The sequence below is a fragment of the Oncorhynchus tshawytscha genome, linkage group LG03 (assembly GCF_018296145.1).
Source record: "Oncorhynchus tshawytscha isolate Ot180627B linkage group LG03, Otsh_v2.0, whole genome shotgun sequence".
Lineage (NCBI taxonomy): Eukaryota > Metazoa > Chordata > Actinopteri > Salmoniformes > Salmonidae > Oncorhynchus > Oncorhynchus tshawytscha.
Genome location: NC_056431.1, coordinates 38,812,678 through 38,836,607, shown reverse-complemented (window position 1 = coordinate 38,836,607; position 23,930 = coordinate 38,812,678). Strand labels below are relative to the sequence as shown.

At 45.7% G+C, this 23,930-nt stretch overlaps 1 protein-coding gene across 4 annotated transcripts in view; it reads right to left on the bottom strand.

Annotated features, from left to right (window-relative positions):
* Positions 1–774: 774 nt before the first annotated feature.
* Positions 775–23,930, bottom strand: part of LOC112235135 (histone deacetylase 4-like) — a 162,822-nt gene continuing 139,666 nt past the window's right edge. For 2 of the 4 annotated variants that reach the window (XM_042315388.1, XM_024403530.2), the window contains exons 21-25: positions 16,131–16,249; positions 13,652–13,785; positions 6,011–6,095; positions 5,631–5,766; positions 775–5,361 (exon numbers count right to left, since the gene is read on the bottom strand). In XM_042315388.1, coding sequence (XP_042171322.1) covers positions 5,334–5,361; positions 5,631–5,766; positions 6,011–6,095; positions 13,652–13,785; positions 16,131–16,249 — 502 coding nt within the window. In that variant the 3' untranslated portion in view covers positions 775–5,333. The remainder of the gene's footprint in view (positions 5,362–5,630; positions 5,767–6,010; positions 6,096–13,651; positions 13,786–16,130; positions 16,250–23,930) is intronic. The other 2 variants (XM_042315400.1, XM_042315395.1) reach the window with 1 other exon arrangement.

Sequence of the window (23,930 nt, the reverse complement as noted above, 5' to 3'; positions counted from 1 at the left end):
TGTCTGGTCAAAAAGAGTATGATATTGTTGCTGCCCATAGCATTGAATGTAAGGGAAGCCAGTGAGCATTTACCTTCCTTGATATTTATTTTACACAATAACAGCCAATCAGCCTTGAGCTAAACTGAGTGAGCTCAACTGTGAAAGGTCCTGGCACACCAAAAAAAGTTTTCAGGAAGTCAGTTTGGATTTTGCTTCACACTAATCACATCAAATGAAGCCAAATGTCATTGACAGAAAAAAACTTGAATTGTTGCATCTCGTTGTTTTGTTGTCCTCTGGTGGCTAGCTAGCTAGCTAAAATTTTCCCTTTCCTAAATGTGTCATGGACGGAGATAGGGATTTGGACTTGTGGTTTTACTTAATTATCCATACTGGCCAATGATTATAACGGCAATTCGGTTCTAACCATACATTGTGCCTCTGGCCTGAGAGGATGGAAGTTCAATATATAGCTAGATGTAGTTGGTGAATGTTAATTATCTGGCTAATTGATGCCCATGAAAGGAAGTTAGGCTAGCGACAAAGCATTTTAGGCAGGCAGCCTAGGACAACAAAAACTAAAAACGTGTACTGTATGACAGAGTCATAAACCGTTTCGGCAAGAGAGGGGGATGGCATTGACATTTCTCTACAAGTAGGGTGAGTCAACATGTTTTTTCTACTTCATTGCACACGCGCACACACGCGCGCACACAGACACACACAGAGAAATCAGTACTATGGACAGACACATCATATTTAGCTTACGTTGATTGGGCTGAATGGTTTTTGGAATATTTTAGTTGTCACTTTATTAGACTAAGCAGAGGTGATTTGATGATTTTTAAATGTTGAAGTTGAAATGGTGCTGGAATAGTGAAGGCAGCTCCTGTTTTCTTTGCAACTTGGGTAACTCTCCGGTGTCCTAAATCAAGTTGTTTAGTAGTCCAAAAATGTCAGAAACATCAACTTGATTGACCATGCTGTAGGTCATGTAACTGTTTGTCACAATACACTTGGTGGATAGATGTTCCACTGGATAGATGTTGCTCCACGGTTTTGTGGTGAAACAAAGCTGTGGTTGAATTTATTCTGCCACTTTGTCACCTTATTGTCTCGGCCTTAGGCCTACATTTATATCACGGTGGCAAGGCATATGAACTAACAGGTTATAGAGCAAACCACGCAATTATCACAACACATAAGTTGTAATATGGCATTTTGTTTACTGGCTTGGCTTCCCCGGTGATTTTATCCACGCACCGCTACTGCTTCTGAATTACACATCCTTAGATAGTATTCAGAAGGTTTTTGACAAAACACAGCTAGAGTGTTTGGTTGCAGGTCAGAAAGTGTTAGTGACGTAAGAGTGTGAAATTCCACTGTAACCCCATGTTTACATGGGTGGGTTGTCACAATGTCTTAATGGAGAAGGAAATTAAATATAAGAGACAAGCGACTTGTCCCTTTCCCTAAGCCCTTGTTTGGGGACAGCCTTTCTACTCCTCTATGTAGTGTCGGGAAGTATTACTAGAGCCCAGGTCAGTGGTGTACACTGTAGAGAGACTGACACCAAATGGGATGCTACTGTACTGAACCCTCAGCCAATGGCAGCCAGGAATAATGAACAGTGCCCTCAGCGACACCAGGAAGGGCCGAACCAGACCAGGGAATGAAACATGAGCATATCACTTTGCAATTCAAACGTTCTTTTCCCAAAACAAGATTTAAATTTCTTATAATATATAATATACTTATAGATTTGTTGTCATATATAAATCTACCATGAACAGCCAGCATAGTAAATACACAATTGTTGGAATCATTATACAGAGTAGAAATATTTGCATACCCCATCCCACCCCTCACAACCCCAGAACCTTTCACCATGAAAAGGAACTGCACAAAGTGTAAGAGAGAGAAAGAACTCAAACGAATACAAAATGGCAGGAAAACAACTAAAAAGCACAAAAACCAAAGACACTGGAGTCCACTTCTAAAGACAACAAGGACATAACAGAAAGAAAAAGAGACAACGATGGGTAAAAACAACATGGATGGAGTAGTCATCAAAACAATCGTGGTGGAAACATCTCAAGGAAAGATCAAATGCAGAATCTTCTCAGTTCTTCCTTTTACCAACAGTAGGAAAACGTGATTATGACGTCAATGGAACAATGTCGAAGGTAGTTGCCAGGAGACGAAACATGAGTTGGGGGAGGGGGTTTCAAAAAAACGTATTCAGATCACGACTTTCATTCATTCTCTGCATTCTGAGCTATAGGTGTTTGTGAACTAAGTCAAATGTATGTAGTTAGAGAAATGCCTCTCACACACACAAGGTTAAAAACACTTTCCTGTACCTAAAAACACACACCTAGCAGTAGCTATGATGACTGTGTCAATGTATAAAGGGTTTGTTTACTGGATTGTGACATGTGACACACACACACATTCAGTAGCACCTGACACTTGGTGAGTAGCTGTGCCTAACAAGAAGCGTGGATCAAATGTCAGAGAATATGGGTGCCACTTGCTCCCCTCTGTAAACTCACAAAGGTGGCACACGTCTGTCTAACTGCTCTGTCACCATGGTAACACAAAGACTCATGAGATTTGATTGTTTATCTTTGTTCTGTCTAACCACTCTTTCACCATGGTAACAAAGACTCATGAGTTGTTTATCTCTGTGAACAAAGCCAAATGAACGGCTAATTGTGGGTAGAGCCCCTAAATGAAGGTAAGAGCGTCTGAACGTTTTGAAGGGTGAAGTGTGTAAGATAGAAATTGGTCAACTGCTATAATTCCCTCACAGAGAACAATTTTGAACGTAAAGTCATGATAGCAATATCTGTCCTATATGGCTACAATACTACGTGGCAACAGACTATTGAGCTGATAGCAACGTCACGCTTTGGCATAATTTCTTGTCTTACTACTACTATTTTTGAACAGCATTCTAGTTTAAAATGGCAAATCTCTCTAGAACAGACTACAGTGCATGCTAGCTAACTCTTTCTTAGAGGTGGCATGTATTTGGTTTATATACCAGAAGAAAGCCACATCATTGGCTGACGTTTCAAACATTGAAGGCTCTCGTTCCACTGAAAAAGACTCAACCATGTCAGTCCCTGTGTAGCACGGCAACTACCTTCTAAACGATAGTAAAGGGGTTACGACAAGTAGTGTTTGACTTGGATTTTGTGTGCCGGTAGTCAGCTGCGGGGAGCTCCTGCCCAAGTCAAGCACTGACAACAAGGTCAAACGGGACAGGGTGGGACAGTAGGCTCCAGGGAAGTCAGGGTAAACATGCCAAGGGCCTCCAGTCTATGTGCCATCGTTTTGGCATCGCCAGTCTCGCTACCACAAAAGGAGATGAGACGTGAGAGTGATAGGAGGGCACACCTCTCTCCCTCCAAAACAAATTTAAGGCAAAGCTCTTGGTCTTGAGTTTGTCGTGAAATCCACCAGGCAGGAACTGAAAAAGGCACAAACTCACAGTCTTTTTACAGTCTGTCATCTCAAACCAGAAGACCCGGGGCCTCATTTATCAACCATTGCGTACATTTCTTACTCAATCCTGCCGTACGTGGACATTCTAGGATTTGTGTGCAGAACAAAATGATTGGGATTTATCAAACTGTTGCACGCAACATGTTTTCATTGATTAATCAGAGCCCTACTATATTTGCGCGCTGGTGAACGAGCGCTACAACCCTGCCTGGCAAAATGCCCTCCATTCACCTTTATTGGTAACAAAAACACCATCATCTGCTGTATGATGTTGAGATATTGGAACTGGGCCGTGATAGTCACTAAAAGAAAGTGCAATGGTAAATGTGATCACATTTCTGTTAGAGGTGTGGGCCGAATGTTTTCATCTTTTGCAGTAGCTTTTTTTTAAACTATAGAGCGTGCCAAACACCGGCCATGTATTTGGCAAGATGGATTGTCTATTGAACAATTGAAAAGTAAATGCTGCTCAGAGCCCAGACTTCTATGCAACATAAGAATTGTTGTTCAATAGTTCCTTCATCAATACATGATTGTGTTTATATTTCCTGCTTTGGCATCGTCTCTGAGATGAAAGGGGCTGCGATGTCGCGCTCCTGTTGCACAAGAATACTTTAGCCTAGCTATACTGCCATAGGCTACCGGTCTATTTACTTTCAAGCATGCTTGGCTATTGAATGAGAGATGGCTAAATGGTAGCGTAATATTTGTTGTGTAGCAGAAATAAACCAGTCATGATTATGATTTAGGCCTATATAATAAAAGTTAAATAAATATATTAGGGAACATGCTGCTATGTGATCTCCTTACCAATGGCAAATGCATCTGTTTTATCATTAGGCCTATGTTTTAATGTTTTTATTAGCCTACCATTATTATAATTCCCATACATCAAACACCTAAATTTCCATATACCCCAAAATAATCATATTTGCTTGCAATACAGTTGATGAACCACTAGAAGTTGTGAGTGCGCATGGTCTGAGATTTCAGTGGATATACGCACACTTTCCCATCGAGTTCAAAATGGATAAACACCAACCTTTGCGTGAAAACTGGCGCCCGCAAGGTTCAGACTATTTCTTGTGCACACGCACCTTTGATAAATGAGGCCCCGGGTCACCTGTCCATCGTGTTCTCCTTCTCTTTTCCTCGCTCCATACCTTTCCTCTTCTGCAACAACAAAAAAAAAAAAAACGCCTGCTTTTGCCAATCGAGAAACGTGCCAAGAAATATCAGCAAACCCTGCGACATCTCTCCTTTCTCAGTCTTTCATGAATGGTAACAATCAAACATTCGTAAAACAAAGTAGTAATGACATCACAGGGCTCGGTTGCGGTTTTTCGTGAACGGAAGAGGGCAAAGGAATAAACGACTGAAAGAAAAAAAATGAAAGGAGATGCCTAAATGAGAAATTCTGTGTCTGGAGCAGTACTTCGAACGAAGCGAGTGAGTCTGTTCCAAAGAAGCACAGACACTCAATGTTGCCAGCGTGGGATGATTCAAAGTCACCTTAGATCCCACCGGTCCTGGAGTAAAGACCTGACAAAATCCGGAAACCTGGCGCTCCTTGTGTTCTGCCTCCCCACGTAGAGACGGAACCACACATCGGGGGCGTTTTAGTCCGAACACTGAGAGATAGTGAGATAGTGACGTCTTCCATTTCCGTTTCATACCGAGTCATTTTATACGCTGCCCCCTGCCCCCCCCCCCCTCCTGGACAGGGTGCGAGTGGGGCCAAGGGGTGGGGTCAAATTGAAATGGAGGTTGGCTGAGTGCTAAATGGGAGACCTAAATTGGAGACCTTTGAGGGTCTCTGAATGGTGAAGGGGGCTTGGTCAGCCCTCCATAGGCTCCTCCTCGCTCCTGGAGAAAGAAGGGACAATGACACCTGTCACAGGCAGCACTTCCACACTACACATGTCAACTGCAGGAATGTGTGAAACCTGTGAGTATCAGAAACCTCTGCACATCTAGGTTGGATCAAAATATATTTTTTTATTGTACTGAAGAGCTAAGCTTTTGGTCGATGTGACCTTCGTTGTAAAAAACACACACACACACACACACACACACACACACACACACACACACACACACACACACACACACACACACACACAGGAGGGACATACTTCCTCTGCTTGTTGGCCACAGAGAGGGAAGCCATGGCGGTGACGGTCTCGGCCTCCTCCGTCTCACACCGGCAAGCCTCGCTCAGAGAGTAGCCCAGGGTGGAGGCCCCGCGCTGAAGAGAGCGCCAGTTTTTACCTACAGGACAGGACAAAGGTGAAAGGTTAAAGGATCATGATTATAACATAGAGCAACTACACCAGGGGTCAAACAACTTCCGTCATCCAGGGCTGAGTGCTGCTGTTTTTCTTTTCCGATCTAAGACCATCGTTGAGAGTTTACGGTGAATGCACACTTGCAAATCAAACCCCTGAATCATTTTGTGGTTGTAGCACATAGAGTGGGGCCATTTCCTGTGTGAGTAGAGTAGATCGACACTCACTGTGTGCCTCCAACACCTTCTCCATGGAGTGAACAGCGTTGGGGTTGGGCCTCTGCTGCATCACCTCCTCAGGGATAGGATCCAACTGGGGAGAGACACACATACACACTGGAGTGAGTGACAGGTTACATACAACACGGCAATAGCGGAACAAAAAAACTGACGATCCTAACTTGATTACTTCTGACTGTGGACTTCTGCCCAGTGTTGAATCACCCAGCCAGCCAGCCCAGCGGTGGAGAACAGTTGGACGCAATAACAATAGGCTCACAGATGCACTGCAGCCTCCCACTCAAGGAGCTACTCTCCACCACAGGCTACAATGTGTGCTTTTGTGCTGGGTCCCACTTTACACACGCGCACACACACACACACACACACACACACACACACACACACACACACACACACACACACACACACACACACACACACACACACACACACACACACACACACACACACACACACACACACACTATGGGAATACTCTGTTCAGAGAGTCAGACGAAGCCATGAAGGAGAGGAGAGAGGAAACGGGGGCATTCCCCAAGCTGCCTTTCCAATCCGGAACGATTCCATTTCCCTCTGGCTCACAGTGTGTGCTGCTTTTTTCACCTTGTGAGCAGAACCCCCCCCAAAAAAAAAAGCCCCAAATACTTCTATGTATAAACACCGAAAGAAATAAAGGCAGGCAGCTGTATTTTTTGCCCTATCATAACCTTGCTCAAAACTGAAAAGTGGAGGAGAAACATTAGAAGAAGGAAGACGAGAGGAAAGAGAGGAAAAAGGGATCGCCGGTCTGTCCCGTTCGGCCAAGGCTGGAAGTTTTCTTTTAATTAAAACAAATAAAGGGTGGGAGGGGGTGAGGAGGGCGACGGGAGAGGCCAGTCTAAGGAGAGGGATACTTTAATCCGGCTGTGGCACGACAAGCTGCATCATACACACACACACACACACACACACACAAGCAAGCAAGCAAGTGTGCAAGTAAGTGTGCAAGCACGCATGTGTACACACGTGCGCACAATCACTCACACTCTCACTCACACACACGCCACATTTTCTAGCCCCTTGGCCTCTTTATTACAGCCTTACATATTCTAATCTTCTTTCAAAACATGACAACACCTTGGGAGGGCTTCCCTCAATCGAACCTGCATTGCTGTACAGTATCTCATAATGTTTTGTGGCACTGCAAAACACACGCATACTGTTGTCCTATCATTCACTCCCTTGAGTTTGAGCAGCGGTGGTGGACATGGATGTCCGTCATGCAACTCCAGCACCTTTTGAGGAAACAGGCCTCAGAGCGCAGGTCTGTCAGTACTAAGATCAGGGGTTGGCGCTGGTCCAGTGCATACATGCATGTACAGACAACAGAGCACTTTGTTCGATCTAGGCGTCACTTATGCAAGGCCACCGGAGAGCCCTAAGTGACGCCCACCAAGTAGAGAGACCTTACACTCAAAGCAAGTTTAAAAAAGCTGGGACACACTGCTAAACCATTCAAATACTGCTGAGTTCGGTCCCTATCACTCATCCTTCTGTCTAGTTTTGATCTTATTTTCTCTCGTTCCTCACAGGAACGAGCCAAGGCTCCATGAATGTGTGCCCACTAATGTGTTTGTGGTTTTCAGTGGATCACTTCCAGTTCCTAGCAGCCTAGTCATCTCTCCACCACTACCCCCTCCTCCTCTACCCCACTACCCCAGGCCTCCAGCCTGGCCTTGCACCATAGCCAGGGAGGGGGTCCCCACACGGGGCCAGGTCGGGGGGCTCGGTGGGCTGTCTGTCTGTCAGTTTGACGAGCAGCTGTGCCGCACGCCTATAAACTTTAATGGCTCTTGTCAGCGCGCTACGGGCCTGCCTGGCAGGTATGACACACACGGCGCTCCCCACGGCATCCACCGTGACGCAGGGCGTTTATTTGCGTTTCTAACCCCTCTAACCACACCTCTCTTCCCTCTTCTCCACCTCTCCTTCATCCCCCCATCTTCATAGAGAGAGAACCATTGCCTTTTTCCAACAGAGAAAGCGAGCGAGAGAGAGAGAGAGAGAGAGAGAGAGAGAGAGAGAGAGAGAGAAAGAGAGAGCGAGAGAAGAGATTTTGTTGGAGGACAGTATACTATCACTCTGTCCGTTGCTGCCTGCCTGCTTTAATCCAAATCGATCTGTTTGAGTGTGTGGCACGGCTTTCAAACGCATGAGGGGGAAGCCAACAAATAAAATACAAATTCTGGGGAAGGCGGTGAAACCATAACACTGGGTGGGAGGAATTTGACTTGTTCAGTAGACTCAAGACAGCTATTGTTTGTTGGTTGCTTGGTCGGGGCGACGGATCGATCGCGGACACCAGTTGATTACGCTGTGCTAGTTTAACGAGCTATCTACGTATCACGCAAAGCAGGTGACCTTTTATGCAGCGTTGGTACATTTCTGTTCGCTAAAGAGAGTGAAACGCTTAAGCCTGAGAGGGCCAGGTGAAATGGACCCTGCTTACTGTAGCTAGAGTGTAAACATCAGGGATAACTTCGTCAGCGACTAGCAACAATTGGCGTGTTGGCCTGTTGTTTATCAAACAATTGCTAACGACCCCAATTTGGAGGAGGGGGCGCAACATCTGTTTGAGAACATTTGTCAATTAGTCACGAGGTCAGAGTTGACTGGCATCGACACCAATGCATCATTCATGAGAAATTTAACTAGAGAGGCTTTAGTGATTATACACTCAAAGCGTAAAGTTGATTCACCGATTTGTATCATCCCCCCCCCACCCAAGCTAATCCAAGCCACTTTCAAAGGAAACCCAATGCTCGCTATAGCAAAGCTAGTCTTAACTTGGCAATAAAATGGGGGAATATGTTTCTCACTGTGGAGTGCCCAGTAAAATGCTTGATGGACACATTACAGCCACACGGGAGGCAGTGGGGCTGTAAACCCAATCTAGACGTTTGGCCACGATTGTGGACCTGTCTTAACTCCTAGTATGTCTACATTTGAGACCTTATTCTTGGGCCAATGAGAGACCAATGATCACTTCTGGTAATACATTTTCGTTTCGTGTTTTAGTGAAGTCATTTTTAGTGTTGCTCGAATAACTGAAAGCCCTGCCTCTGACTTCACAAACAAATACAGCAGCAGACTATTATCTCTACGTAACACACACACACATCCGTGAACACACACGACCCCTCCCCCCTCTCTATCCGCCACATCAAACTGCCGCTGGCGAGTCATTACGCTGCATTCCAACTCCACTACACTTGACCTTTTACAAAGACTCTGATGAAAACACTCGCATCCGGCCATTTTGATTAGCAGCGTTTTAACTCTCTTCTTTTATCTGTTTTCGTCTCCGCTGCCTTGCGTTTCTCCCTCTCGTGCCATTACAACTCGCTGAACGGGTCATCGCACTAACGAGGGACTGATCTGCACTTGTTCAAAGACTGACAGGGCTCTTGCCAAACACCCAATGAGAAAAGGCAATGGAAAAACACAGTGGGTTTGGCCAATCACCAGTGTTTAAATACGGCGTCCGCTCACGGCCAGTCAAAGGCAACTAATGAGCCGTGTGTTCTAGCTCCTTATCAACGGGTGTTGTGGCGTTGCGTTTTTTCCTCTTGCCCAACACCCGGCGTGAAACTCGAACCCCAGAGCTCGCTGGTTTATGACAAAAGCTTCCTCCCCGACTTCAAATGATTCCCCAATTTCCATTGATCCTGCGATCTCTCTAGGCCTGTTGGTGACCCTGTCGGGAGAGGTGTGAGGGTAACCACTTTCAGATGTGGGCTGGTGACGGGGTCTCGGGGAGGAGGGAGAAAAGGGAGCCTTACAGGGCCAGGGCCTCTTTTTAGACTTCCAGACTCGCTTTGACCTGCCCATTGACCCCACGAAACAACCCTCTCTACTGGCTACTGAAACATGAGACCATCCCAGCCCTAACTTTTCCAGGAGTAGCCTTCCATTCTTCCTCTTCTTCTTCTCTCTCTCTCCTCTTTCTCTATCCTCCTCCATTGCCTCCATGTATTAAACCAAGTCATTACTCTCAGTGGTAGATTGGAGGAGAAGGGACTTTGGAGAGTGGAGTTGCAGGCTCCCGGTGGGAGGTTACTGTAATCGTCGTCATGGCAATGACCTCTGAGTCATTCAAAGGCACCAGATTACGGTTATTGCACTAAAGGGCCAATCAGCAGTTGCAACACCCGTTTTTGAACTCTTGAAGAATATTGATTAGAAATCCCTCATGAGCATAGTTCAACTGTTTCACCCCATCAGAACCAAAGCTTGTTTTATTCTAATGTTTGTAATCAAAGTAAATGTAAACAAATGTATAGTTTCAAAACATGGATGGTCAGTCCTTGCATCCATAGCTCAGTTTATGCATTTGAGAGTGGTTACATTTCTCCAGCCCCAACCCTTAGCTTTTTACCAAAACAGGGGCGGGGTCAACACTGTGTTATTGTTTCTACTGCTGATTGCCCCTTTAAGGCTCAACAGAACGTTTGTGTAGATCCCCCTACAAAGCAAACCTTGTCCCAGCTCAGAACTGTTAAGATCTAGTTCTTCTGACAGGTTAGCATTGCTGTGGGGCTTAAATTTCTCTCCAGGCTTTGAGGTTTCTTTGGTGGGTTTAGAACGGTTTGACCGCGATCCACTCCTCTCCAATGCCACAGCTGGTCCCCGTCACTCTAGATCGAAGCGGCAACTGGTTGTTCGCTGCTTTCCCTTTCTCTGGGGCGGTTGGTTGCGGTGACCACATTTTATTAGCGTCGGTTCAGCATTATTGTTCTGTTTGTTTTGCTTCGGGCCCAAGATCCACATTGGAGCAGGGCCATCTGGTCTTTTACGGTTCCAAGAGCTTATTTACTGCCTTGTCTGGAGGGAGGGCTGGAATAACACCGGCACCCAAGCCAGTCCTCTTATCCCCCAGTCCAGTCTCACCAGACCGTTTTATCTCTTCCTAGCGTTATCGACCTGTACTCGACTTCGCCAGCACCTAGTGCAATACTAACAGTGTGCATGAATAATCATCCCGCGTGTACATCCATAACTTCACGGGTTAGCCAGCTAGCTACCATTCCAATATCTCTCACTCGTTGTCCATTTTGCTGGAGTAATATGCGCCGGTGAGCACATGAAAAGAAATCCCAGCGGCGCTTCCAAATTTGTTACCCACTCTATGATCTTATAAGGTAAACCGAAATGCCGAAAGCTCCTGTTTACTTGCCTTTGAATCATGAGGTAGCATTCCGTTTGACAAGTTTACAACAATAATAATACACTTACACACCACTCTTTGGTGCACTATTAGACCGAGGGGCAGTACATTACGAGTTATAGCCACGTACGCCTCTCGTTAATGGAGGTTTTAAAGTTGCACTGGGCTAACTGGCACACGGCTTAAGCAGGTTCTCTCCTTGTCTGTGTCCCACCCTATCCCCTAGATAGTGCACTACTTTTGACCAGGGACCACAGGGCTCTGGTCAAAATTGGTGCACCATATATAGGGAATAGGATGCCGTTTGGGACTCAGATCTTGTCCAACGAGAAGAAAACACATAGAGGGTGTGTGTTTGTGGCCTGGGCTGGTCTGGTCTGGAGCAACACTTAAGAGACGGTCACTTGCTCAAAATAAATGAAGTTTCTACAAACGCAGGATTCAGGGGCCTGGAAATTCACTACTATCAGAGGTTCTATTTCAGCCTCTGACCACTGCACTCCCTCTGTATTAGACATGACATCAGCACCTCATCTGTTTATACTAGCCAAGGGACAGCACTAGCCAAGGGACAGCACTAGCCAAGGGTCAGCACTAGCCAAGGGTCAACACTAGCCAAGGGACAGCTCTAGCCAAGGGACAGCACTAGCCAAGGGTCAGCACTAGCCAAGGGTCAGCACTAGCCAACCCGTTTAATTGTCTTCCGATATTTCAAGTGTGGATTATTCATTATTTAGATAGGACACTATGGTCCCTATGGCTTTCAGCTGGTGCCCACATCACAGCACTAGCCACGGGTCAGCACTAGCCAAGGATCAGCACTAGCCAAGGGACAGCACTAGCCAAGGGACAGCACTAGCCAAGGGACAGCACTAGCCACGGGTCCGCACTAGCCAAGGGTCAGCACTAGCCAAGGGACAGCACTAGCCAAGGGACAGCACTAGCCAAGGGTCAGCACTAGCCAAGGGTCAACACTAGCCAAGGGACAGCTCTAGCCAAGGGACAGCACTAGCCAAGGGTCAGCACTAGCCAAGGGACAGCACTAGCCAAGGGACAACACTAGCCAAGGGACACCACTAGCCAAGGGTCAGCACTAGCCAAGGGTCAGCACTAGCCAAGGGTCAGCACTAGCCAAGGGACAGCACTAGCCAAGGGTCAGCACTAGCCACGGGTCAGCACTAGCCACGGGTCAGCACTAGCCAAGGGACAGCACTAGCCAAGGGACAGCACTAGCCACGGGTCAGCACTAGCCAAGGGTCAGCACTAGCCAAGGGACAGCACTAGCCAAGGGACAGCACTAGCCAAGGGTCCGCACTAGCCAAGGGTCCGCACTAGCCAAGGGTCAGCACTAGCCAAGGGACAGCACCTAGCCAAGGGACAGCACTAGCCACAGGTCAGCACTAGCCAACCCGTTTAATTGTCTTCCGATATTTCAAGTGTGGATTATTCATTATTTAGATAGGACACTATGGTCCCTATGGCTTTCAGCTGGTGCCCACATCACAAGTCCTCAGGGTCTTTCTCAGGTCATTTGTCTTGATGAACAAAAAGTGGCTGACTTAAACGTATAAGGACAGAAGCCAGACCTCAAATAACTGAAACAGTTATGGTGGCATACACACACACACACACACACACACACACACACACACACACACACACACACACACACACACGGACAGACATAGACACTGAAGCAACCATACACTTTCCTCTCCATTTGGTTACAGTATTCTTATGGTAAAGATATTCAAAGCGCCAAAGCATGTTATCATGGAACCAAAATCTAAAATTATATCTAAGCCATGGCCAAGAAAACACTAGACTCCATCCATTATCTTGTGAAAAATCAGTGGGCCTGTGCCATGAATCACAGCAGACAGAAGGCTGTGGTCAAAATGAGTTCACTACGTAGAGAATAGGGCGCTATTTGGGACGAAGACAGACAGTTGGCTCAGCTCCAGGTCCATCCTACACACATCCACAATTAACCTCAGATTCTTCAACTTGACCGTTGTTACTTCCTCCCTCTCCCTGGCGGTGGTATCCTCCCACACTGGGCGGTGGGGACAAAAAGTGAGAGGGGATGGATAAGGGATGGAGAGAAAGAGAGGATGGAGATCTCTGTTAGCTCACTGTTCCAGCTCTCTCCACCCCCTCTCCCTCTCTCTCTCTCTCTCTCTCTCTCTCAGTGGGAGGCGGCATTGGGCCAAAGCCCTTTCAGCACCACGCCTATGACTGTGCCAACTGCCCAGAAAGATGGCATAACCACCCAATCAGAGCGCCGTCTGAGCTCTATTCTCACCTCCTGATTGAACTGGATGTGTAGAGACACTCTCCCTAAACAGGTGGAGTGGCAAATGAATGAAAACTAATAAAGAAACCCCTCCCTCCCTCCATCCTTCGCTCTCAAGTATTACCTCGATTCCTAGCAGAGCAGAGACGCAGGCTTCGGAGGCGTCACAAATAGCAGTGAGGTCGTGGCCCCCCTCCAGGGCCAGTACCATGCGGCCTCCGGCTAGCCCCATCAGCTGCCTGGTCAGGTATCCAAAACCTGGGGAAAGGAGAACGCATGTGGTTGGGGTTAGAGTTCGTCCATGGCGACTCTGGAGCTTGGACGGCAATCAAAGAAATGCATAGAGAAAGCGAGGGGAGGCGGAGGGATAAAACAGTATTGCATCATATTTTCTCGTTAGATTTAAGAAAGAGAAGGCACCAGGGACTTACTCGGCCTAAATGCATAATACGAGCCAGGTTTATTTGGAATAAATGTGGCTTAGTGTTTTGGCTCAGGCCGCCTGTGTTTGATCCTCCGGGGGTTCTAGTATATGCATTCCGCCATACCACCCTACACCCTCCTCAGACCCCCCTCTCTTAGAGACCCAGCTTCAGGCTGACATCTCAGAGATAGTTTTAGGGAAAGCTCTTTGCTGGTACGCCATACTGCTGCTCTACCTGAGCCAAAGACAGACGCTTCCGAACAAAGTCGATCCTGTAGCTTTGTGAACGTGAGGGGAGGTTACATGGACAGGGCCAGAACAGTTGGATCTGATCATGTGTGTGTCTGTGTAGGTGGGACTGTGTATGGTAATGTTACTAGAGTCTGGTAACCTTCCGTAAGAGACTGTCATTGGCTACTTAGACTCTTTCAGATCAACCCAGCAAAATAAATCTGATTTTGTCATCTGTCAGAATGACACATACCACGCATGCTGGCCAGCCACAATGTCTTTTAAATCTACTTTTTTTTCAAGTGTGGTTGCAAGACTCTTCCTCCTCATGGCCAGAACTAGAGTTTCTGCATTTACCACCTAGCATGGGCTCAAACACTTAAATCAATGCAGCCTTTCTCTAGAAAGGGATTGAGCAAGATTTTTCTACTTAGCCGGACTCAGATAAACTCATGCATTCTATTTTTGTGTCTGTACATACAAGGTAGTTTCTGGAGTGATTGCTAACTAATGTTAGCATAATGACTGGAAGTCTATGGGATCAGCTAGCGGATTGCGCTAACGCTAGCTGAATTTTTTCAAGTTCAGTCTCAAGTCAAGTAAAAAAAAAATGTATCTATACATGCAATGACTGCAAATCTTTGACTATTTACTGAGGCTACCAGACAGCCCTTTTCATTATTTTGTCTACAACAGGATTTGATGATGTAATTGTAAAATAGGGACCCCTTGTAACAGTCTTAAGGCCATGAAATCAGCAGAAGGCAAGGCAGGTTGATGTGGTCAGAGTGTAGATTTATTTACAGGTCTTGGTGATTCAATGGTAAAAGTGCCATATCATACAAAACATACAAGTAGATTGACAAAATATACACAGCCCAAAAGAAATAGCCCCTGTGTCAGACTTAACCTGTCCTATCTGAACCGGCACAGGCAGAGGGCAAGAATGCACAGCCTCCCCTTGAGAAAACAAATGTAATCTGTCTAACAGGAGCTCACGAAGGTACATACTGTATATTCACTTGGAACCCCTCCCAGGACCATACAATTACCCAATTGGTATTTACAACCAATAAACTGGTTCTACAATGTAAAAGGCCATTTCCATATCCATTGTTACATTGGTAAATTTTTCTTAATCAGACTTAATGATTATTAATGATATTTCCTCAACATTCATACATGGAACAATACTTTTCTCTGTTATGCAACACACTGACTCCAAAGTGTGGCGCACAGGCCACCTAGCCTATTTCTATGCGCTCTAAGGCGAACGTGCTCCTATTACGCACAACCAGAATGACAGAGACATACAGTAGGACACAGACACACGGAACTCCGACATAACCCGGAAATATGAACAAACAAAAACCAGACATTGAATTAAATAAACAGAACTTTTAACCTCATGAGTCTCGTTAACATTCATGTGCACAATAAACATTGCGCCCACTCAAAAGGGTAAGAAATGGTTGATGAATGAATATCTATCTTATCAGACAGAAATGTGTTGCAATAAACAGTACCGGTATAGAATGATTTCCATGCTAGCAATTATTATAGGATTAGATGGAATATAGATTTAGCACATATGCATTTAAATGTGTGAAAGCAACAGCAAAGAACAGTGTTTGAGTTTGGAGAGCGCAAGTGGGGAGACAAGCCTATGGTGCATATAAAGCGGCTACTGTCTCTGGCTGCGTGGAGAGTAATCCACGGTGACTCTGTGCCACAAAATGAGTGTCAAAACGTTACAAAACCTGGCATGATAATTTAAAGTCATCAGTCTCAAGTCAAAGTCGAATCCCGAGTCTTGATGCTCCAAGTCAATGTTATATATATTTGTTATATATATTTTTTAATATCAAGTCAAGTCATCAAATTGGTGACTCGAGTCAGACTCGAGTGTGTTGGTGGAGAGAAAGGGGAAAAGGAGTAAGTCACTTACATTTGGCCGTCAGCCTGTACCCTCCCAGGGGTGACGGATGGCCCTCCACGGCATCGAAGCCAGACGACACCAGCACCACGTCGGGGGCAAACTCGTTGGCGATGGGCATCACCACCGTCCTGTGAAGGAGAAAAAAAGAGTGAGAGTGAGACAAGAAGCAGTCAGTGCCATCCTCACCTTTAGTGACTAACCTAAACATACCTGCTGGTAGACACCAGCTAGAGGCTGATGTTGGTACTGTCCACTGCAAACCAATAGAGATGGGTTGGTTGTTTAGCAACAAAACCGACACGTGCACAACTATGGGGCAAATCAGACAGGGTTGGCTTAAATTGTTGACAACATGTAAACTATATTTCATCTCCAATTTTTATTGAAAACATACATCAATTGGCACAATGAACACTTGTTGCCTCTCAAATACATTGTTACAGTTTTTTTTGCCATATTAGCATAGACGTGTCAGTCAAACCAAGACATGGTATCAAGAACAAGATACAACGAGCTGAAACGAGACACCTACTATTCCCCACATGGCAGCTTCTTGTCTTTGTTAGCTAACTAGCCATCCAGAATTACAACAACCGACAGCCTTCTGACCCATTGAAGTGTTCGTATCGTTTTCGGACATTGTCAGCTAACCCGTCTATGAACCACATACAGTACTTACAGTGCAATGTACCTGGCCAATTGGCAGCCACTTTAACCCAAACATTCAGTAAACGACAAATAACCTCACATTCAGGGAATCAAAGCCACAAATCTGGTGTTGGGAGGAACATTCCCCAACAAACAGGGCCGTAGAAACCCCCAAAATACAAAGTGTGAGAGCAAGGAGGTCACATGTCAGGTAGTAGTGAAAGTGAACCGGAGAGAAAAAATAATACACAATTACACAATGATACTTTAGTTCGGAGGAGAGGCTCTCTCGTTGGTCTGTGTTGATGGCTGTGTGGGTGTGGCAAGTGAGGCCTTACTATCTGCCCTCTCTCACACAGCTGGAGGAAGGAAAATAGATACATTTGTTATCTATCTCTGTCATACAGTGACCTGTGGTTACAGTGACTCAGGCATGAGTCCCAAATGGCATCCTATTCTATGGGCCCTGGTCAAAAGTAGTGCACTATATAGGGAATAGGGTGCCATTTGGGAAACAACCCTCCATCTGTTGAGGCTATAGTTAGAGTGTTTCCCTGTACTCCTTGTACACTAAGTAAAGCTTTCTTGAACCACCTGTGTAAATCATTTTATGCGGTCAACATTGTTGTCGTTGAACTGAGAGGAATCGTCTGAGAGAGAACGTTAACAAATGTGCCTGTGACAACTTCAATGTTTGTCATTGTGACAGGGCATCTTTAGTGTAGGTTCCGTGGGACTTATCTGAGTGACAGTATGAACGGCTCTCCCAGTGCAGCTGTGTGCTTGGTACAAGCAGTAGAGCACACTGTGCCTTTTGGGGCCGGCAGTATTTGGATAGGCAGAGTATTGGTGCTGTGTGAGGGGGTGCCTCAGGGTCATGTTGTAGGAACCCTCTACTTTGCTGACCTCAGGAACATGGCGGTTGTCTCCTGGCTCACTTTCTTTCCATCCTGCTCTCGTCGCCACAATTATAGGCCTGCAATGGGCAAACCCCGCCCACCCACACAGCTTTCGGCAGCGGTGGACTCCCCCCAAAGGGAGAGAGAGGGAGGCGGTATTTTTAGGAGGCTTGGTACCCCAGACAGCTGAGATACACAGCGGAGTGTGTGCGTCACGGACTGTGTCAGCATGCCTCTGGCACTAGCTCAGCGGGCAGCGTAATATATAAAGCACAGGGATGGTGGACAGAAGGAGAGAAGGAAGGAAGATGAGTAAGAGATGAGTAAAGTGAGGAAGTGAAGGAGAGAATGATTGAGAGCAAATGAGAGTAAGATAATGATAGCATGACCCAGTTGTTGCAATACATGTAGGCTGCAAATATCCAGGAGAGATGAACCGAGTAGTACTGTCTTGGAAATATTTGTTCAGCTGCTTAGAAGTGCTCCCACACACACACCATTAATATCAAGCACATAAAATACCCCAACCCAAAGAGTGAGCTGGCCACAGGCACTCATGTGGCCAGACACAAGATTGGACGGGGGGGAGCTTAAGTAAGTATGACGGTTACCATGGTGACCGGAGAATCACACACTACCCCCTCCCCAACCTCCCTCAGATCTAATGTGTATGGAGACACACACACAAGTCATCCCTCCATCAGAAGCTGCTCACATCATCAAATTCCCCATCAAAAAACCCCCTTTAAAACAGACGACAACCTTGGGAAAGCCAGAGCGCTCAATTAGAGAGCAAGTGTGAGTGGAAACGAGGGCTTTTATAGGCGTGAATCAGTGGATGTCTATGTGGTAGATGAAAAACGCTTGGTTAATTATGCCGGCGGATAATACGTTTTAAATATATTTACGAGGCCGTCTCAGCTATGGGACATCCTGGGTTTGTGGGGTCGGATCCAAAACCCTACTGCCTCCGTCAGCTAGTTCCTGCCTGTAAAGTGTCATCGCTGAGGTGTGCTCTGGTTTGGATATCAAGGGAACATGTATACTGCTCTGCTCTACCCTGCCACAACTGTACAGTCACACCGAATGTGTTTGTTCAGATTAAAGGCGCAATATGTAGCTTTGTGTGCACCCCGACCAAATTCACATAGAAATGTGAGTTTTAGATTGGTCATTCTCATGGAAAGCAAGTCTAATAAGGGGTAGATCCGTTCTATGTGTGCTATTTCCATGCTTCCTGTCCTTAAGTTTATTTTTTGCATCTTTTCATTTTACCAGCTGGGCTCCCGAGTGGCGCAGCGGTCTATAAGGCACTGCATCTCAGTTCTTGAGGCGTCACTACAGACACCCTGGTTCGAATCCAGGATGTATCACAACCGGCCATGATTGGGAGTCCCATAGGGTGGCCCAGAGTTGTCCGGGTTTGGCTGGTGTAGGCTGTCATGGTAAATAAGAGTTATTTTCTAAACTGACTTGTCTAGTTAAACTGACTTGCCCACCCAACAACAGTTTTCAGCAGTGATATCATAATTGCAAAAGGGTTTTCTAATGATTAATTAGCCTTTTAAAATGATAAACTTGGATTAGCTAACACAACGTGCCATTGGAACACAGGAGTGATGGTTGCTGATAATGGGCCTCTGTCCTCCTAAGTAGATATTCTATAAAAAAAATCAGCCGTTTCCAGCTACAACAGTCATTTACAACATTAGCAATGTCTACACTTTATTTCTGATCAATTTGATGTTAGTTTAATGGACAACATTCTTTGCTTTTCTTTCAAAAACAAGGACATTTCTAAGTGACCCCAAACTTTTGAACGGTAGTGTACATGCCAAAGATTCTCTCCTGGCATCCCTTGATTGGGCCAGTGCTGACTGAGAATGTACAATTATGCCCACCTGTGTGTGGTATTGTCGTGACATTGATTGCCATTGCACGCTGAAGAAGGGCTCATACACAGCAATAAAAATATGTCAATTTAAGTTTATTCACCAGAGTGCTGTCCTATTTTTGTTCTTTGAATTATAATTAATGCATGTAAATTACAAACTTCAGAAGCCTTTTTAAACCTCAAATATACTACACGTTTAAAATGTCCTGCTTTGCAGGAAAGTTCTCCTGCAACAGGGTGATCAAATTAGGATCCGACACCTGGAATGACGGAGTGATTTCTACACATTGCGCCTTTAAGGAAACATAAAGCTGAATAAAATGTGCTTACAACGTATTTAGGCATTACCTGTTGCACATTCAGTTTGTTCTTCAATACATGGACCTTGGTTGGACTGTGTAGGTGTGTGTGTCTGTGTGTATGTGTATCCCGGCAGTGTGTGTGAGCGTTTTTGGGAGGACCTGCTAAGCCTCAGGGTTGAACACCTCTTTCTCCTGAGACAGTTAGGCCTAACCCAAATCCCCCTGACCCACTGTAATATCCTCATCACGCACACACATACACACACAGGGTGTATCTCAATATGCATACTACTGTGCTCCACACTGTCCTGCTACGAGTGCATTCTCCGAGGATGTTCTCTTGAATACGTTCTTGTGAGGATGAAAGTGTAGAGAACGCATAAAACATAACATCTGATAAGCATCGTCCAGCCAGGACAATGGCAACAATAGAAACCAAACAAAACAAAATGTTTTACTTCATAATAATCAGCTATCAATATGTGAATTGTAATAATCTAGCTAGCCAGCTAGTTAAACAGGCAAAAATCTCCTAAAAATAATGTAACGTAAGGTAGATGTAAATTCTTCGTAAGTAGCTAGCTACCAATTCTTCGTGGCTATCTAGATAGCGAACAGTAGTAGCAAGCTATTGACTTTCTATTGGCTTGCAATCTATGCACAGTACAGTGGGCATTGTAGGCATGTAAACATGCCAAAATTAACACGGTATGTATTTATTAACGGATCAAGATAAAATATTGTCATTAGGCAACATATGAAAATGGGCAACATTTTGTTCTGAAGTTGGAGTTGATTTTCTCACACTTCAGCTCAAATAATTCAAAGAAATTTAGTTTTTTACGTGGTTGTGTCGTATTTCTGTGCATACCTTGCGTTGAAGCTTGCATTGATGCATGCTTCAAAACATGTACAAACGGAGTACGCATCTGATTTGGATTCATACTCCGACTCTCCCGCGCTCCAATGTGGCTGCTTGGAGCACAGTAGTATTCATTTTGAGAAACCCCCACAGACACACACACAGTGTGTACACCCGCATATGCATAAGAACACATGCATGCACACGCGTACAAATATACAGTACGTGCATGTACCCATGCACGAGATATCGACGACACGCGTGACTACTCAATGCGCTCTAGCTATAATGCTCACCGAGACCACTGAAACCCCCTGAAGATCAGTTCCGCAGGTGGTCGCCCAACACCTCAACCTTCCCACAGAAGTGGCTCTGGAGTCCACTATGTTAATTATGAATTATCCTCCTCCTCTGATCTTTGCTGGGGCATTTGCTGAAGCGATTGGATTTTTCACAGATATGAGAAGATGCGACGAGCCACGTCTCTCTCTCTTTCACCTGCAGTGTTTTCTTGACCTTTTTCCCCAGTGAGGTTGTGTTGTTTCACTTTGGGAGAGAACAAACTCGTTGGGGGCCTGAGAAGTCTGTGTAGGGGTAAGGGACTTTGTTCACTCATAGTTCACCCAAGTCCCCATCATTTCCACCATTCCCTGAATGCTTTGAGTGCTAAGACATGCAGCCGCACGCACACAAATGAACACGCTTTCAGAATGGAGGCAGCTGTTCACTCAGTGGCGTTGACAAGAACCGGGGAAACCTCCCTCTCTAGGGACTCTCTCCATCTTCCACTCCTCCTTTCCATTCCTCGCTTTAACCTCTCCTCCGCAGAATACCCCACCAGGGTGTGTGGTGTGTTTTCAAGTGGAGTCCTAAACAAGGGTAGTGAATGAGGAGGAAGATACTATAGCTTGACTGAACACGAAAAAAAAACCTGAAAACCATACTGCCCAAAGCCACTAACCAACAAAGGGTTAACGCTAGCCATGCCTACATGTCAGGCTCAAAGGCTTTTCCAACACACTTCAAAGCCTTGTCATCTCACATTGTGGAGAGCTGGTTTGAATTAAGCTCAATTCTCCTCTCTGTTCCCAAGTTCATGATGAGAGAGGGAGCGTGAGGGAAGGAGAGAGAGACGGGACTTCTGGTTTTCATTAGGGATAATTTTCTTATCTTTTTTTCCTCCCTTTCTGGAGGCTCAGGCTTGATCCCCTGCAAATGCAATGTGTGTGAGAGAGAGAGAGAGAGAGAGAGAGAGAGAGAGAGAGAGAGAGAGAGAGAGAGAGAGAGAGAGAGAGAGAGAGAGAGAAAGAGAGAGAGAGAGAGAGAGAGAGAGAGAAAAGAGAGAGAGAAAAGAGAGAGAGAGGTTTGTCTGTGTGTTTGATAGAGAGAGGGACATGAAGGGCAGCACCAGGATTGTGGGTTTGATTCCCACGGGGGACCAGTATGAAATGAAATTTAAAAATATGTATGCACTCACTACTTTAAGTCACTCTGGATATGAGCATCTGATAAATGACTAAAATGTACACGTAAAAAAGGGAAAGAGAGAGAGAGATGGCGGGAGAGTAGATATATGGACTGTTGGGCTGTGCTGGCCATTTTCCTCTGGGTGCTGTAAATCAGAGAGACTGAGGAGACACTCACTGCAGCATTGTGGGATTGATGAGCGCCGGGGGCCAGCTGGGTGAAATAAGGGGAAGACCCACATCCCTGTCACTCCTAAATTGACCCCTAGCCCCTACTCCCCCAAGCTAGCCCCCCGACCCGCCTTCTCTCCGTTCAATTCAAGAAGATTTATTGGCATGGAAAGTGTAAGAAATTACATTGCCAAAGAAAACATGTCAAATCAATTTCCCTCTCTCTCCATCTACTTGTGTACATCTCAAAGGATTGGATAGGTGAATCAAAGTGGTGGAATTTTCACCTAGCCTATGAGAGGTCGACAGACCCTGCGGCAGGATAAATTGACTAAGGGGACAGTTGAAATCTTTTTTTTTTTTTTTTTTTGGGGGAGTTCTTGCATTGGAATTATATTGAACTCTGCTTATATTACGCTATACCACAAAAAACATAAGGTGCCAATGCCGAGTGTCCGAGACCATTGAGTGCTTTTGAAGTGACAGGTTGGCACAGAATCTGTAGCCCATCTCCACTGCACTGTATCAGCAAAATGGACAGTGCCTTACACAGTAAAGAAAGGTCTATTTGCGATACGGCACTTCTGTGGATCAAATTCCATCCACCCACGTAATAAATGACGCAATGCCGGCCTACTATAAACACGGGGGTGGGCTCTTCAGACAGAGCTAGCTGGAGCCCGGCCGCATCGTCGCTGCTGGGCTTTGCGGCGGCCTTGGTGGTTTGATTTCTGATACCCATCGTGGCAGTGGTAGATTAGCTGGTTAGAGCTAAATAGGCTATAAATCCCTATAATCCCTATAAATCAAAATCAAAATATTACAGGCAGAGGCGTATCTCGTTTTCACGTAACCTACCTCATTATTGATGTAGCCTAGCACAGACGAGGAGTGTTTTTCCCTGCTTTCTATGGAAACTCAATAGAGACGTACCTAACCGCCCAGTGGCTTTCCATAGCCTCCCTACATAGAAATGCACACACACTCTGCAGCATGCTCTGTCCATGGTGCTGGTAAAGCGCAGTGGAGATCCAGATTTTGCGCCAACCTGTCACCCAATCATTTGAACCCTTTTGCTATTTGTGTAAAGGGACCTAAAACAGTAAAGGGAGATTTAATATAGCTTCTTACATGGCCCTCAGGCTGAAAATAACAAACCAATCATGGTACATGGGGCAGTACAGGAGGGCTTCCTTGTCCAACATAGTTGCAGACTAGGGAAAGAGCTACCAAGAAGGTAATACCTCAAGCTCTCGATGCTCCACTTCAGTGCGATGTGCTCTCTCTCAACCACTGAATACCTGTACTCATGTGATTTCCGTTTTCAGCTGATGAACAGAACAGATCTCTCCTGTCCGACTCTCCCTGGGCTAGCACAGCTCCCAGCCCCACGTTGGATGCATCAGTGTGCACCACAAAAGGTTTGGCGAAGTCTGGACTGACCAGAACTGGATGGCTCCATACCACCCATTTGGGCCTCTGGGATGCCTCTTCACACTTGAGGGCACATGCCCTCTGGGCCAATGCGGAAACTCAAGTACAGGACCTCTTCTTGGGCCACAGCACA